Genomic DNA, 18,216 nt, shown 5'->3' on the forward strand with positions numbered 1-18,216 from the left:
TTTTGTTTCCTTGTACTGTGCCAGGATAGCTTTAGTTTTGTACAGGGACAACTACTATTAGAGCACTGTGATTTCTGGGAGTTTTATGACTTTGCTGGATTTGGGACACCTATTGTCTGTTACCCCTTGGTGTTGAGCCCATTGGCTGAGCAGGCTGGCATTGCTTGAAATGTTTTTGTCTGTTTCGTGTAAGTTTCAGGGCTTACAGGGTTAGCAGGCTCCCATGACTACCATTCCCAGGGCTTGGCTGCCCTTGTAGGCAGATCCTCACCTGCTTCATGGGCATTCTCATCATTTTCTTTTGATCTCTTTACTCTTCTTGCCACACACTTTTCACACAGTGGGTGCTGTCTTGGTGGCTTGGTGGACACTGCTCACATGGCTTGCTCAATGCTCACTTTTTTTCCTTCTTGCTGTCAAGAGTCACATGTAGGCTACCTATTGTCAGTGTGTTCTGCTTAGGTCTTCTCTTTTTCATTTATTCCAGTTATTCTTACAACAGGAAGTATTAAATGACAGTTTGAAGGATTTCAGTTAATTATAAGGAAGAATCTTCTAAAGTGACAGTGGAGTAACAATGAAATGTGTGACAATAGCCAAGAAACACTTATGGCATCACCCTTTTTGAAAACATGGGATGGTCTGTGATGCTGAATGAAGGCAGAAGACCTTTGAAGACCTTTGTAGATGATACCTCAAGTCTCTTTGCACAGGGCCTAACATTTAGTGTATTAGTCATCTATGTTGCATAACAAATTGTCCCCAAATTTAGCAGCTTAAAACAGCAAACATTTATTATCTCACAGTTTCTGTGAGTCAGGAATCTGGATATGGGGTGCATGTCTTTAATTCAGAATTTGGATGTGAGGTGAGTGCCTTTGATTCAGAGAGAGAGAGAAAGAGAAAGAGAGAGAGCTCAGAAAATGGCAAGTAAGATGGAAGTCAGTCTTCTTATAACTAATCTCAGAAGTAACATCCCATAACTTTTGCCATATTCATTAGAAATGAGTCACTAGGCCCAGTTCACACTCAAAAGGAGGAGGTTACACCAAGGCATCAATATCAGGGTTGGGGGGATTGCTGGGAGCCACCGGAGAGGCTGCCTGCCTTATTTGGGAGGAGGACAGTACTAGTTTTCTGAAGCTGCTAAGGATGTCATTGTTGGTAAAACAAATTGTTCAGAGGTGCAGCATGCTCTTTGCATCTCCAAAAATGAGAATTTATTTTGTAACAATATTTCACAAAGTCTTGAATTGTGGACTTAATGGACCAGGAATTCTTATAAATCAACACAGATTGAGTCTATTCTCTATATGTAGCCCAAAGGGGTACAAAAAATGTCCCTGCCTTTTGGGGGCTTACCGTCTAGCACAATAAAATACTCAATTATTCCTTAGTATATTTATATTCTCCTGTTTGGTGTCTTATATTGGCCAGAATCTTGTGGGACTTATGTCCCCAAGTCTCAGCAATAACAACATTAATTCTGAAATCCCACCTGCTACCAAGACCTTTGTGTTCATACGGGAACTTTATCCTCTCGTAAAAGCCCCACCTCCCTAAAGTATTTCTGAGTACCCCAAGAGTTGCTGTATGTACCTCTGAATCAATTTGTGCTGCCACTTGTTCCTGGCCTTTCCCACTCAGGGACATGGCACTTCTTTGACTCCTGGCTCATTCATAAGTTCTCTGCTCCCACTGAGTGGCATCTCCTACTGGAATTTCCCTGTCACTGACGTCAACAGTCTTCACGGTGCCTCTGACAGCTGGAGGTTTCCTCCGTGGTGAGAGAAGGACAGTGTCCTCTGTGTTATGCTCACTTGCTGCGGGAAAGGTCCAGAGCAGGGCTGCTCAGACACCAAACAATCACAGAAGTTTGCAAGACACTCTTTCATTCCAACACACAGATGCTTTCCTTACAAGGGCAGATGCATATTCCAAAGGTGACTCGGTTGTTTGTGAAAGCAGAAATGGCAGCAGCTGCAACACTAGATACGTGTTCTCTTCTGCTACCCACGTTGCCCCTCCTCCCCAGCCCATGAGACACATCTGCTCGTGCCGGCTCCATTATAGACATAACATAGGTACTTCCATTCCTCCCCTCACAAACCCTCCAAATCTCCCAGTAAATCAGTAGATGCAAAGTAACATGGGGGAGGGGATGAAACCGACCTCCACAAGTGGGGAATACATATTCAAGTTTTAGCCCTCACATGGGATTCTGGCTGTGTGTAGAGAAACCCACAATTCCCATTTCACGGAGCAAGATGACCCAGCACCAACCAGAACTCACCCAGACCTGGGTGGAGCACTGAGTCAGAGCCGGACTTCTGGAACTCCCTGGACTGAGACGTCAATAGAAATAAAACTTAGGACCATAAACTGCAGCAAGGCAGACAGTGTCTGCCTGTTCTCTGTCCCGTGCCTGTCTTTATCTTTGGGGTGGAGTCAGTCTCTGCCATTTTTCCAGAAAGTTACTTAGAAGTAACCACAGTTGGCTTGTCCTTGTTAAGTTTTACCATTTGCCTTGTGTATTAGTATCTGAGGGTGGCCGTAACAAATTACCACAGACTTGGTGACTTAAAACAACAGAAATTTATTTGCTAAGAGTTCTGGAGACTAGAAGTCTGAAATCAAGGTGCCAGCTAGGGGAGAAGTCTTGCTTGCCTCTTCTGGCTTCTTGTGGCTCCTTGGCTGCTTGTGGCAGCATCGCTGCAGTCTCTGCGCTCTCTTCACATTGCCTCCTCCTCCTCTGTGAGCATCTCTGTGTCTTCTCTTCCTCTTATAAGAACGCCCATCACTGGATTTAAGGCCCACTCCAAATGCAGGATGAGGGACTTCCCTGGTGGTGCAGTGGTTAAGAATCCACCTGCAAATGCAGGGGACACAGGTTCGATCCCTGGTCCGGGGAGATCCCACATGCTGCGGAGCAATTAAGCCGCGTGCCACAACTACTGAGCTTGCGCTCTAGAGCCCGCGAACCACAACTACTGAGCCTGTGTGCCATAACTCTTTTTTTTTTTTTTTTTTTCACTGTAACAGCTCCTTTACTTTGCAGTGAAAATTGATTTGTATATTCTTTTCCTCTGAGTCCTTGTGGGATTTTTTTTTTAAATTCAGACAGAAAGTCACAAAAATTATACTCATCCTCATCAGTTCACTCAGTCCCATGTAATTAATTTCTTTTTTTTCATCTTGATCTTTTGTTAGCATTTTTATGAGTTCATCAGTTTTTCATTAGAGTTCTGAAAATGCTTATTCATTCAGTTCAGCAGTACAGTCAGTTACCAGAAACCTGTACTTGTCAGAGTCTTTTCCATGAATTTCTTGAAGATGAAACCCTTTTATAGGAACATATTTGCAAAATCATCAGAGTACACCCAGAACTGTCTGTAAATGACAAAAGACTTAAAAATGACCATGGTTAAAGATTTGATGAAAGTTCATAATAATGCAGTTGACAAGAAAATTAGTTATTTCTGAGATATACATTTTAAAGTAATAACTAGGATTATTACTTATAACATTATACCAGAACATATAAGATTTTTAGACGTTTCCTGTAATGTCTGAAACATTTATATTAACATATTTCCATACAAATAACCTAATGAAAGTTTAGTATTAGTTGTTTTGTTTGTTTTTTTATACTGCAGGTTCTTATTAGGCATCAGTTTTATACACATCAGTGTATACATGTCAATCCCAATCGCCCAATTCAGCACACCACCATCCCCACCTTGAAGCCCGTGTGCCTAGAACCTGTGCTCTGCAACAAGAGAAACCACCTCAATGAGAAGCCCACACACTGCAACGAAGAGTAGCCCCCTCTTGCCACAACTAGAGAAAGCCTGTGCACAGCAAGAAGACCCAACATAGCCAAAAGTAAATTAAAAAAAAAAAAAAAAAAAAGCAAATCCAAGATGATTTCATCTCAAGATCCTGGATTGTGTCCTCCCAAAATTTATCTGATGAAGTCCTAATCTCCAGCACCTCAAAGGGTGACTATTATTTAGAGATTGGGTCTTTAAAGAGGTAATTAAGTTTAAATGATGTCATTAGTATGGGTCTTAAGCCAATATGACTGGTGTCCTTCTAAGAAGAAAAAATCTAGATAGATACAAGTACTGGGGAAGACCATGTGAAAACATGCACCAGACAGCTATCTACAAGCCAAGGAGAAAGGTCTCAGAAGACACCAGCCCTGCTGACACCTTGATCTCAGACCTCTAGTATCCAGAAACTGTGAGAAAATAAGTTTCTGTTGTTAAAGCCATCCAGTTTGTGGTACTTTGTTATGGTGCCCCTAGCAGACTAAGACACTTCTCCACACACTGCACTACTGAAAGGGTTAGAAGAACCAACATCGATCTAAGAACTTTAGTCTGCTACTCAAAGTTACTTCCAGTGCTTTCTAGGAACCTGATTCTTCAGTGAAATCATGTTTTAATAGAGTAAAAAGAGCCTATAATGGATGGGTTTCCTTCTTTTCTTCTCTACAGGGAGCAGTATTGGAACACTTATTGCTCATGACATGGATGAAGAAAACAATATCAACAGTGTTTTAGGATACAGAATTGTGGATCAAACCCCCAAAGTTCCTAGAGATGGACTCTTCCTGGTCCAAAGCTACTCAGGAACGTTCCAGTTAGCCGTGCAGTCTTTGCGGAAGCGAGACACTCCGCAGTACAATTTGACAGTAGAGGTGTCTGACAAAGGTTAGTATCGCCTTCACTGTGTCAAGAGTGATAACACTTGTTTTCTTTCTAGTTGTGATTTGTTAGGCTGCTCTAATGCCTGGGTGTATTACAGAAGGATGCTGTTTAAGAGTTCTTGCTTCCTATGTAAAACGCAGCACAAAGGCGGCAGGTCCAACATGGTAACGGCCAGAGTTGCAGCTTAGGCAACGTTATTATGTTGGTTCCCTGAGAAGAAGATGCCCAAGAGGGGATTAAATATATAAGGATTTTATTAAGGGAATTGCCTATGAGAAAAAATGGGGAGGGATACAGAGAAGGCTGGGAGAGCCATCAATCCTCAATACAAGCTGGACGCTGAGTGAAGGAGAGAAGGAAGGACAGTGGTGGGAGTACCATAGACCACTAAGCAGTCAAAGGGAAACTCAGCAAGGTCATTAGGAGTCCAAAGTTGGCTGTGGAAGGAGTCTGTGATCTCCAAAACAGGCCTACCTTAGCCTGCCGGCCTTGCTCTGTCACTGGCTTGGGGCAGCCAATGGGAAGCAAGGCCTTGGTGCAAATGTGGTGATGGGTTTCAGAGCAAGGCGGCATGTTGTCAATTAAGATCTCTGGTGTTAGGGGTTGGCAAGGCACGTTGTCATGGCCACCATGGTCACAAACAAGAAAATTAGTTGTATTTCCCAAGTCTCCCTTTCAGACTCAAAGGATTCTACTGTATGACAGTGAAGGAAAAATATATCGTTTGGGAAGTTTTGTCTTCTTATATTAGCTTCTATTTGGCCATTTGACGATATCTGGAGACATTCTTCCTTACGCCTTATACAATTTCAAAGCAAGTGGTTTTTAATCTGTGTTAAGTCATGAGACCCTTTGAGAATCTGATGGAAACTATGAATTCCTAAACAAATGTACACATTATCAACAAATCGCACAGACACACAAACTTACATGAACTCAGGGGTAGGCTTATTTTAAGATCATTAATACTCCTAGGTTAAGAATCTTTCTTTAACTAGCACTGAATCTTAGATTACCAAATAGTTCAGTGATTGTTATGCTACAAGAGAGAGATTATACAGGTGTGCGGAAGTGAAGAGCATCATTTCATACTGTGCTTCACATTTTTTTTTCATTACACAGTTGCTGAGATACTGAAGAGAGCTGGGGTTTAGCAGGCCCCCGAAGCAGAATGTTTGAGACATAGTGATTAGGCAAATATTGAGGGCCTAACATAATGTCTAGCATTACGTTAAGAGGTACAACAGAAGTGGGTATAATAAATCACCCCTGTCCATGATGAGCTGACAATCTCACACCATTAGCCAGCCATTCTTTCAGCAGCTATTGAGCATTTACCGTGATTGAGGCACCATTCAAGGTACTGGGGATACACAAATGAATAAGACCCAGTGTCTGTCCTCGAGGAGCATTTGTGGTAGAGGAGATGGACCTGTGACTAAATAAATTGTAAGAAATATGTGCAAGGTAGCCCATGAAGGCAATGAGTGACTCAGTGGAGAGGGAGAGAGCTGATAAAGCTTTCTGGAAGAGGTGTCATTGATCTGAATTTTGATGGATGAATATGACAAGTTACAAAATAGTGTAAAGGCTTACAGAGGAGAGGAAAGCCCATGTGAAAATGCATGGGGACCTGAAGCAGTTTGAGGCTGCAAGAGCATCAGATTGCAAATTGTCTATGTACCTGAGTACATCTATAGACTATATGGACCAGATTATACAGTATATTTATATATAACTATATATGTGTATTGATGGAGTTAAACATCCAGTTGTGTACTATAGAAAATTAGACTGGTAGGCTGTAATGAATATAGTTTTACCTAAAATCAGGGAAAGTCTGTTAGCCAGGAGGTCCACTGCTGGCCCAAATAAGGTTTGTGCAGAGCAGGGAGCCAGTGAGTTCAGGCCCTGGGACCTCCTGAAATCTTCAGCCATTCTTGCTGTCTACAAATGTTCTGGGGACTGGACCCGACTTGAGTTAACATCCACTTCTTTGTAATACTGTTATTATTAGATTACATGCCTGGCTTTGTGTCCAGTGAGTCGAGTGCAAGCTTTAGAGCTAGGCTGTGTGAGTATATTTGTCAGGATCCCAGCAGGAAACAGACAGCCCCCTCAAAAGAAGTAACCAAAAAGTGTTTAGAGAGGGGATTATTTGTAAAGGCTGGGGGTAGGGGTTATGGGAAACCAACAGGAGGTGTGAAGCACAATGGCAGCCTTTCTTACCTGATGGTGAGAAGGGATGAGGGAAGGTAACATTCCCTGAAGGAGCAAGGCCTGTCCCTGTGACTATAGAAGAGGCTGCTGGCAGGTGGGGAACTAGACCCTGACCCTGTTCCTCCTGCCCTTCCTTAGATCTCCTGCCAGTGCTCCCACTGGTAGAACCCAGAGGGCCAGGATGCCCACTGATGCAGTTCCTAAGGTCAGCCTCCGGGGCACAAAGCAGGGTGAAGGGCGGAGAGTGGACAGAGACGGAAAAGAAACGCATGGATTTGAATTCTGGCTTGACCACTAGTTAGTTGTATGACCTTGGGCAGGTCACCAACTTCTCTGTCCTTTGGCTTCCTCATTTGTGAACTCAGTGAGAATGATAATTGTACCTACATCACGGAGTTAGAATGAAGATGAAATGAGTCATGCAAGCAAAGCACTTAATATGGTGCCTGGTACATAGAGAGTGCTAACAATGTCAGTTAGGCCGAGAACCTTGGTTCTGTTGCAATCTACATTTTCTAGATAAACTGACTGCTGCACAGAGATTTTGAGTGACATTCCCAAGCTCTCACACGTCTGATAAGTAGCAGAGACAGAATTTGAACAGTGGGGTTCCAAAGCCCAGAGTCTTCGCCCTTGTATAATACACTACTTCATAGTTAGAACAATGGAAACACCAACAAAAAACCTATCATGTTGGTTCTCACTGTGGATATTTCCCTGGGGACCCCATCCCCACCTGTACTCCATGCTCATCTTGGACCTAGGTTGAACCTGCTGTCTCTGACTAGGTCTCTGAATTGTCAGACCCACCCCTCAAAGCCTATGCCATCTCCCAGAGTTCTATGAGCTACCTCTGCCTCTGTAGGCTGGGCAGCCAGGCCTTTTGAAGGGGGCTAATTGTACATTTCCTCCCTCACTTGGGCCTTCCCTTTAGGGGGGCAGAAGGGATACAGGACAGTAAGTGCTGGAAGTGTTCAGAGTAGGAAAGACAACCCTCTGGGATGCTCAAAGAAGTCTTTCTAGAAGGACAGTTTTATACTGGGCTTTGAAGGCTACACAAGTTTCACTAGCCAGAAAAGAGAGGCTGCTTCGCAGAAAAGAAACCATCTTGCTCAGGGACAAGCCTTACTGAGGAGGGGGCAGGTAGAGGGAGTGGGAAGCCCAGGGGAGCCTCTCGTGGGGTTTTCTTCAGCCCTTGGTGACCTGCTCATGGGTGCAGGTGGGGAGCAGAGAATCCCCTCACCACACAAATCTCATGTCAATAGTAAAATTGTGGCTATGGCTGTCACTTTACTTGCCAACTGTTTTTCTTGCAGATTTCTGATTTTAATGCATGATTTTCAGTGAAAAGTTTTGTGATATGACTTTGATTTTCAGATTTCAAGACCCTCTGCTTTGTGCAGGTCAACATTATTGATATCAATGATCAGATCCCCATCTTTGAAAAACCAGATGTGAGTAGTTATCACCTTGTTTTTTCTTTACTTTGTTCATATTACCTGACCCCTACTTCTGGGATAAAGACACAAACAGTAGTTAGGGAAAATGCCAGACTTAATATCTTAGTCAATGCACTGGTACCAAACTCAAGCATCATCTTCAGTGGAAATCTTCAGGGAACAGTAACATTCACCGTTATAGTATCTGGGAGCATCTGTTCTTTTTATTAGAAACTTTTGCCAACAGCTCATTTATTTCAAGGACTGCTTGGAAGCAACAACCACAATCTTCATCCAATTGAAAGGAGTTGAGTGGCTGCTTGCAGTTTGTCATTATATATTTTGTGTGTAGCAGGACAATAAATAGATTACTGCTAGGTCTCAAACAAGCATGTGTAGTCAGAATTTAAAATTTTGAATATTGGCAATTTAAACTCATTTTGTAATTACTGGATAAGAGAAAAGGGGAAGAAAAAACTAATCTCTGGTTTATGCCAAAAAATGTGCCCAAGACATCTGCAAGAATTAGAATTGGGAAAAAAGAGCAGGAGAAAAAAGATCGGTTGAGTATATCAAGAAGGATTCAAGTTAACTTATTATTAATGTGGGGGTAGTTTGACCGTTGCTTCCCTTAAAATGGATGCCTCTATTTATTTATTCTGGAGAAGAGAGAAGCCCTTTTGGCTAGATTGTTATGTTTGAAGTCAGTTTATGAGGCAGCCCAGAGCCTTGTGATTATGTTCATAAATCACAATAGGGATAAGGCAGTGACAAAGAACGGGAATTGATTTATGGGAGGGTTTGTGGAGGTAAAAGGTGTGACAATATAACTTGTATAGTAGGCACTGAGGTTAAGCAAGTGTGAGACTAAGAGCCTGTTTCTACTCTGCCTCCATTCTCTTGGGCATTTGGTCCTTTCTGTGTGTTGTAGTTTCCTTGTATTGCATCTAGACAGTGTTTTTAGATTGAGGGTAAGAGTCCTGCTTTGGGAATCTCAGAGCTTGGAAAGGCAAACTGGGCCTTAGAAAGGTGAGTCCACGTCTTTCATTGCTGTGGTCCTTTCCTGGACCCTGCCTGTTACCATCTTCACGATCATCATGCCAAGAGACATGATCTGGGGGATTTTCAGCGGAGGAGTGGGAGATGGTCTAGGTCAGTGTTAATTAAGAGCACCTGCTTTGGAGTTGGACAAACATTGGTTTGAATCCCAATTCTGTGACCAGCTAGCTGTGTGGTCTTGGGTGGGTTTTACCTCTCCAGTCTTTTGCTCCTCTATCAAATGGAGATGATAATATAGCTACTCAGTAGGGTGCTTTGTTTTGTTGCTTATCTTTATTGAGCACTTATTATGTGCCAGGCATTCAGGGGTTTTATATGCATTGTCTCTGTAAATCACCACAGCACACATGAAGTAGGTTCTGTTATTATTATTATTATTATCATCATCATCATCTCCAAGGACAGATGATGAACCTGAGACTTTAAAAAATTAGATCTTATTTCAGTTCACCCAGGTCATAAGTGACAAGCCTAGGATTCATACCCAGGCCATTTGACTCCGAAGTTCAGGCTCTTAACCACTATTCCCTGATTGATTTAAGAATTAATTAAAATAATGTAAAGTGCCTGCCACATTGTAGGTACGCCATACATAGTAGCTATCTATTTGTCTCAATTATAATGATAATTACAGTTATTAAACATATTGGATGTGAGTGGAGGGATACGTTTTAGAATCCTATCAGTAGATCTCTGAGACGTTGTGTTTCCTGGTACGATGGATATCAGTCTACAAGTATGACTGATGTCAAAATCAACTGTAACCCACTCATTAATAGAAAAAAACATGCTTGGTAAGTATTGATGCAAACTGTGACTTGTGTCCATTCTGAAACCAAGGAGACAAGTTTGCCCTTTGACAATTGTACTTGCTGACAATGGACATTCTCATTGTTTCCTTCCCCTGTTTCCTTCTTAGTATGGAAACCTAACTCTCCCTGAAGATACAGCCATTGGAACTGTCATCTTAACCATCCAGGCCACCGATGTCGATGAACCACATACGGGAAGTTCTAAAATCCTGTACCGAATTACACAGGGAGACAGTGAGGGACGTTTGGAGATTGAAACAGATCCCGAAACCAATACTGGATATGTCAAGGTTAAAAAGGTAAATAGCACATTGAATGGAATTTGTCTTTTTCAAAGGTTAATTTACTTAGGACCATTCAAGGACCTATAAGCAGAGGTGACATATTAGCAGTGACCTCTTGGGTGTGTGATGGACTCCTGGAACACTCTCAGTCATTCCTGTCCTCCCAAAAGACAGAAGGCAGGATTCTTGTTCTGGGTCTGTCACTAACTGACCAAGTAGCCTTTGCAGAGTGAGGTAGAATTGACATATAAAATATATAAACTACAAGATAGAAAATTTTTTAGTACAAGTATGTCCCATGAAATACTTGGGACATACTTATACTAAAAAATTGCTTGCTGTTTACCTGAAATTCCAATATAACCAGTTGTTCTATATTTTTATTTGCTAAATCTTGGGCAAGGTGGTGCTCCGGCCTTTATTTCTCTCTTTGCAAATGTGCGGTATTAGACTAGACGAACTCTATGAGCCCTTTAGGCTGTAGACTCTTTATCCTAATGGGCCAGCCATTGGCTCCTCTTTAATAATGACTGGAAATTGGTAGGTCTCCTTTAATAGACAAGTTTTAATAAACAAGTTTATTCTTTCATGGCTTCTTCCCTGCCTACCCCTTACTTTCATCTTTTATGGTATTGCTGAGTCCACTGGCTCTTGCTTTGTAAGGACTGGGTAGTCTAGAGCCAACATCTTGATTACCATGATACTTGCTTTTTAATAGAGGGTCTTCCCATCCTTCCCTCAATCTACTCCCATCCCCCACTGTGTACAGCTGAAGTTTGACCCTTTCCTCCATGGCTGCCTCATTTATGCTTTAGAGCATGTAAACAGTTTACCAGATGACTCAATAGGAAGCAGCACTTGTCATCCAATGTAGTTAGAATTAAAAGGGGTCAGAGTTACAGCAATGGAGACTTTGCAGACATGGTTGAATGCTGAAGGCAGTGTGTTGGAGGCTGCAAAAGAAAGCTCTGGAGGAAAGTTTTGACCCAGAATAAAGGAAAGCTGAAGTAGACGCTAAAAATGAAGACAAAATAGAATAATTTCACAGAAAATAAATAGAAGCACAGGGAGAAAAGTGCTAGTGCTGAAGGAAGCCCTGGGGCAGAATCTCAGAATTCTGATACCATTATGACTATATGACCCACCTTTGACAAAGAGCCTCGCTGGGTTTTAGCTGTGAGGTTTTTGTGTGGACCTACTCAACCCATTAGTATTTTGTGTGAGTCTAGACATTTGGAAAAGGTGCCATAACATCTTCCCCCTCTATTCATGGCTGCCTACATGGAGACAAAGAACCCAGAAGGAAAGGCCAGTTTTCAGAGTTTGCAGTGGGTGGTCCAGGCAACATATGTGATCTTTTTGCAGGAGGTGGGGGCAGATAGCTTCAATCCTCCTACAGGCCCAGAGGTCTCTAGGCATCTAAGAGAAGATAAAGTCCTGTCCATCTCAGTATGAATGAGTCCCACATGTCAGTAATTTTTCACAGTGGCTTGTTGTGAATCAACTTAATTGGACCATTTGTGGCTAAAGGCCACCTATAGGGAAAAATTGGTAACCTTGATGATTAACAGTAGGTGAGGGCTGTAAGTATCCTCCCACACGCTCTTGACATGAGGAGGTATGTTACAGTACAGCAGGCCTCTGGCCAAAATCTTTGTCACATCCTTATTTTGTTTGTGGTTATAGTCCAAGTGTCCAGAATATTGCCTGGCACGCAGTGGAGGTTCAATAAACATTGGTTGCATTGAATAAATAATTGAATTCTGTGCCACGTACAATTAATAACAAGCAGGGACAAAAACCATCATCCAACTTGTGCTTTAGGCTTGTGATGTCCCAGCTCTCTGTCCCTCAGGCACTGTGGGCACAGTACTCTAGTGAGAGGATTCATGTGACTGTCCACAGAAAAGGTGTTGATAGACAGAACAGAACTGGCGCCCTGGAACTATGAAGGGTATAAGCTGCTGGACTAGCCAGATGCTACACTCTTGTTCATTTAATGGCCAAGAGGTATACTATATTTTTAACCAAACTGCGTGTCTTGAGTACCACTAATATCACAAAACCTCTTTGTGAGATCACTTTGCTAATTAGCAAACCTTCTAGTGCAGCTTGAGATAGTGTGAGCTCAAAGCCTGTAGTAGCTGCCTCTGGAGTGTGGATCTCTGATTAGGATCTGTCAAATGCTAAGTGACAGCCAGCCCAGAGGTGTGGATTCTTGATGAGGATACACTAGATGTTAGCCAACTGCCCCTAGGATGTGTGTACTCACGTTGACAGATGTATGTATTCATACAGTTTTCAGTATTTTAAATAAATTAGACTCTATTATGTGGTTTTTCGTGTGTAGCTTAGCCTTACTTCTAATTCCCTCCCCATTAAGCCATCCATTGCTTCAGAACCTTTGTGTTGATCATTTTTTAAAAATTTAAAATCCCAATGTAGGCTACTTTTATTTCCTGATATTTTCTTCCTTTTTTTTTTTTTAAATAAATTTATTTATTTATTTATTTATTTATTTATTTTTGGCTGTGTTGGGTCTTCGTTTCTGTGCGAGGGCTTTCTCTAGTTGCAGTGAGCGGGGGCCACTCTTCATCGCGGTGCACGGGTCTCTCACTGTCGCGGCCTCTCTTGTTGCGGAGCACAGGCTCCAGACGCGCAGGCTCAGTAGTTGTGGCTCACAGGCCTAGTTGCTCTGCGGCATGTGGGATCTTCCCAGACCAGGGCTCGAACCCGTGTCCCCTGCATTGGCAGGCAGATTCTCAACCACTGCGCCACCAGGGAAGCCCTCTTTTTTTTTTTTAACATCTTTATTGGAGTATAATTGCTTTACATTGTTGTGTTATTTGCTGCTGTATAACAAAGTGAATCAGCTCTACATATACATATATCCCCATATCCCCTCCCTCTTGCGTCTCCCTCCCACCCTCGCTATCCCACCCCCTAGGTGGTCACAAAGCACGGAGCTGATCTCCCTGTGCTATGCAGCTGTTTCCCACTAGCTATCTATTTTACATTTGGTAGTGTATATATGACCATGCCACTCTCTCACTTTGTCTCAGCTTGCCCTACCCCTCCCCATGTCCTCAGGTCCGCTCTCTACTTCTGTGTCTTTATTCCTGTCCTGCTCCTAGGTTTCTTCAGAACTATTGTTTGTTTTTTTTTAGATTCCATATATATGTGTTAGCATATAGTATTTGTTTTTCTCTTTCTGACTTACTTCACTCTGTATGACAGTCTCTAGGTCCATCCACCTCACTACAATTAACTCAGTTTTGTTTCTTTTTATGGCTGAGTAATATTCCATTGTATATATGTGCCACATCTTCTTTATCCATTCATCTGTCGATGGACACCTAGGTTGCTTCCATGTCCTGGCTATTGTAAATAGAGCTGCAATGAACATTTTGGTACATGACTCTTTTTGACCTATGGTTTTCTCAGGGTATATGCCCAGTAGTGGGATTGCTGGGTCGTATGGTAGTTCTATTTGTACTTTTTTAAGGAACCTCCTTACTGTTCTCCATAGTGGCTGTATCAATTGACATTCCCACCAACAGTGCAAGAGTGTTCCCTTTCCTCCACACCCTCTCCAGCATTTATTGTTTCTAGATTTTTTGATTATGGCCATTCTGACCGGTGTGAGATGATATCTCATTGTAGTTTTGATTTGCATTTCTCTAATGATTAATGATGTTGAGCATTCTTTCATGTGTCTGTAGGCCATCTGTATATCTTCTTTGGAGAAATGTCTATTTAGATCTTCTGCCCATTTTTGGATTGGGTTGTTTGTTTTTTTCACATTGAGCTGCTTGTATATTTTGGAGATTAATCCTTTGTCACTAGTTTCATTTGCAAATATTTTCTCCCATTCTGAGGGTTGTCTTTTTGTCTTGTTTATGGTTTCCTTTGCTGTGCAAAAGCTTTTAAGTTTCATTAGGTCCAATTTCTTTATTTTTTTTATTTCCATTTCTCTAGGAGGTGGGTCAAAAAGGATCTTGCTGTGATTTATGTCATAGAGTGTTCTGCCTATGTTTTTCTCAAAGAGTTTTATAGTGTCTGGCCTTACATTTAGGTCTTTAATACATTTTGTGTTTATTTTTGTGTATGGTGTTAAGGAGTGTTCTAATTTCATTCTTTTACATGTAGCTGTCCAGTTTTCCCAGCACCACATATTGAAGAGGCTGTCTTTTCTCCATTGTATATTCTTGCCTCCTTTATCAAAGATAAGGAGACCATATGTGCATGGGTTTATCTCTGGGCTTTCAATCCTGTTTCATTGATCTATATTTCTGTTTTTGTGCCAGTTCCATATTGTCTTGATTACTGTAGCTTTGTAGTATAGTCTGTAGTTGGGGAGCCTGATTCCCCCAGCTCCGTTTTTCTTTCTCAAGATTGCTTTTGCAATTTGGGGTCTTTTGTGTTTCCATACAAATTGTGAAATTTTTTGTTCGAGTTCTGTAAAAAATGCCAGTGGTAGTTTGATAGGGATTGCATTGAATCTGTAGATTGCTTTGGGTAGTAGAGTCATTTTCACAATGTTGATTCTTCCAATCCAAGAACATGGTATATCTCTCCATCTGTATCATCTTTAATTTCTTTCATCAGTGTCTTATAGTTTTTTGCATACAGGTCTTTTGACTCCTTAGGTAGGTTTATTCCTAGGTATCTTATTCTTTTTATTGCAATGGTAAATGGGAGTGTTTCCTTAAGTTCTCTTTCAGATTTTTCATCATTAGTGTAGAGGAATGCAAGAGATTTCTGTGCATTAATTTTGTATCCTGCTACTATACCAAATTCATTGATTAACTCTAGTAGTTTTCTGATAGTATCTTTAGGATTCTCTATGTATAGTATCATGTCATCTGCAAACAGTGACAGTTTTATTCCTTCTTATCCAATTTGTATTCCTTTCATTTCTTTTTCTTCTCTGATTGCTGTGGCTAAAACTTCCAAAACTATGTCGAATAATAATGGTGAGAGTGGGCAACCTTGTCTTGTTCCTGATCTTGGTGGAAATGGTTTCGGTTTTCCACCATTGAGAACGATGTTGGCTGTGGGTTTGTCATATATGGCCTTTATTATGTTTAGGTAAGTTCCTTCTATGCCTACTTTCTGCAGGGCTTTTATCATAAATGGGTGTTGAATTTTGTTGAAAGCTTTTTCTGCATCTATTGAGATTACCATATGGTTTTCATCCTTCAATTTGTTAATATGGTGTATCACATTGACTGATTTGCATATATTGAAGAATCCTTGCATTCCTGGGATAAATCTCACTTGATCGTGGTGTATGATCCTTTTAATGTGCTGTTGGATTATGTTTGCTATTATTTTGTTGAGGATTTTTGCATCCATGTTCACCGGTGATATTGGCCTGTAATTTTCTTTTTTTGTGACATCTTTGTCTGGTTTTGGTATGAGGGTGATGGTGGCCTCATAGAATGATTTTGGGAGTTTTCCTCCCTCTGCTATATTTTGGAAGAGTTTGAGAAGGATAGGTGTTAGCTCTTCTCTAAATGTTTGATAGAAGTCACCTGTGAATCAATCTGGACCCAGGCTTTTGTTTGTTGGAAGATTTTAAATCACAGTTTCAATTTCAGTGCTTGTGATGTGTCTGTTCATATTTTCAGTTTCTTCGTTGTTCAGTCTCGGAAGGTTGTGCTTTCCTAAGAATTTGTCCATTTTATTGGCATATAGTTGCTTGTAGTAATCTCTCATGATCCTTTGTATTTCTGCAGTGTCAGTTGTTACTTCTCCTTTTTCATTCTAAATCTGTTGATTTGAGTCTTCTCCCTTTTCTTCTTGATGAGTCTGGCTAATGGTTTATCAATTTTGTTTATCTTCTCAAAGAACCAGCTTTTAGTTTTATTGATCTTTGCTATTGTTTCCTTCATTTCTTTTTCATGTATTTCTGATCTGATCTTTATAATTTCTTTCCTTCTGCTAACTTAGGGGTTTTTTTGTTCTTCTTTCTCTAACTGCTTTAGATGTAAGGTTACATTGTTTTTTTGAGATTTTTCTTGTTTCTTGAGGTAGGATTGTATTGCTATAAACTTCCCTCTTAGAACTGCTTTTGCTGCATCCCATAGGTTTTGGGCCATCGAGTATTCATTGTCATTTGTTTCTAGGTATTTTTTGATTTCCTCTTTGATTTCTTAAATGATCTCTTGGTTATTTAATAGTGTATTGTTTAGCTTCAGTGTGTTTGTATTTTTTACATTTTTTTTTTCTTGTAATTGATATCTAGTCTCATAGCGCTGTGGTCAGAAAAGATAGTTGATACGATTTCAATTTTCTTAAATTTACCAAGGCTTGATTTGTGACCCAAGATATGATCTATCCTGGAGAATGTCCCATGAGCACTTGAGAAGAAAGTGTATTCTGTTGTTTTTGGATGGAATATCCTATAAATATCGATTAAGTCCATCTTGTTTAATGTATCATTTAAAGCTTGTGTTTCCTTATTTATTTTCATTTTGGATGATCTGTCCATTGGTGAAAGTGAGGCGTTAAATTCTCCTACTATTATTGTGTTACTGTCACTTTACCCTTTTATGGCTGTTAGCATTTGCCTTATGTATTGAGGTGCTCCTATGTTGGGTGCATAAATATTTACAATTGTTATATCTTCTTCTTGGATTGATCCCTTGATCATTTATAGTGTCCTTCTTTGTCTCTTGTAATTGTCTTTATTTTAAAGTCTATTTTGTCTGATATGAGAATTGCTACTCCAGCTTTCTTTTGATTTCCATTTGCATGGAATATCTTTTTTCATCCCCTCACTTTCAGTCTGTATGTGTCCCTAGATTTGAAGTGGGTTTCTTGTAGACAGCATATATATGGGTGTTGTTTTTATATCCACTCAGCCAGTCTATGTCTTTTGGTTGGAGCTTTTAATCCATTTACGTTTAAGGTAATTACTGATATGTATGTTGCTATTACCATTTTCTTAATTGTTCTGTGTTTGTTATTGTAGGTCTTTTCCTTCTCTTGTGTTTCCTACCTAGAGAAGTTTCTTTAGCATTTGTTTTAAGGCTGGTTTGGTGGTGCTGAATTCTCTTAGCTTTTGCTTGTCTGTAAAGGTTTTAATTTCTCAGTGAATCTGAATGAGATTCTTGCTGGGTAGAATAATCTTGGTTGTAGGTTTTTCCCTTTCATCACTTTAAATATGTCCTGCCACTCCCTTCTGGCTGCAGAGTTTCTGCTGAAAGATCAGCTGTTAACCTTATGGGGATTCCCTTGTATGTTATTTGTTGCTTTTCCCTTGCTGCTTTTAATATTTTTTCTTTGTATTTAATTGTTGATAGTTTGATTAATATGTGTCTTGGTGTGCTTCTCCTTGGATTTATCCTGTATGGAACTCTCTGCACTTCCTGGACTTGATTGACTATTTCCTTTCCCATATTAGGGAAGTTTTCAACTATAATCTCTTGAAATATTTTCTCAGTCCCTTTCTTTTTCTCTTCTTCTTCTGGGTCCCCTATAATTCGAATGTTGGTGCATTTAATGTTGTCCCAGAGGTCTCTGAGACTGTCCTCAATTCTTTTCATTTCTTTATTCTGCTCTGCAGTAGTTATTTCCACTATTTTATCTTCCAGGTCACTTATCCGTCCTTCTGCCTCCATTATTCTGCTATTGTTTCCTTCTAGAGAATTTTAAATTTCATTTATTGTGTTATCATTTT

General features: G+C 40.7%; 1 protein-coding gene across 6 annotated transcripts in view; it reads left to right on the top strand.

Annotated features, from left to right (window-relative positions):
• Window positions 1-18,216, top strand: part of CDH17 (cadherin 17) — a 130,023-nt gene that overhangs the window by 85,039 nt on the left and 26,768 nt on the right. For all 6 annotated transcript variants that reach the window (XM_057532487.1, XM_057532485.1, XM_057532488.1 and 3 more), the window contains 3 exons: window positions 4,503-4,718; window positions 8,313-8,389; window positions 10,353-10,544. In XM_057532487.1, coding sequence (XP_057388470.1) covers window positions 4,503-4,718; window positions 8,313-8,389; window positions 10,353-10,544 — 485 coding nt within the window. The remainder of the gene's footprint in view (window positions 1-4,502; window positions 4,719-8,312; window positions 8,390-10,352; window positions 10,545-18,216) is intronic.

This window comes from Balaenoptera acutorostrata, chromosome 17, assembly GCF_949987535.1.
Source record: "Balaenoptera acutorostrata chromosome 17, mBalAcu1.1, whole genome shotgun sequence".
Taxonomy (NCBI): domain Eukaryota; kingdom Metazoa; phylum Chordata; class Mammalia; order Artiodactyla; family Balaenopteridae; genus Balaenoptera; species Balaenoptera acutorostrata.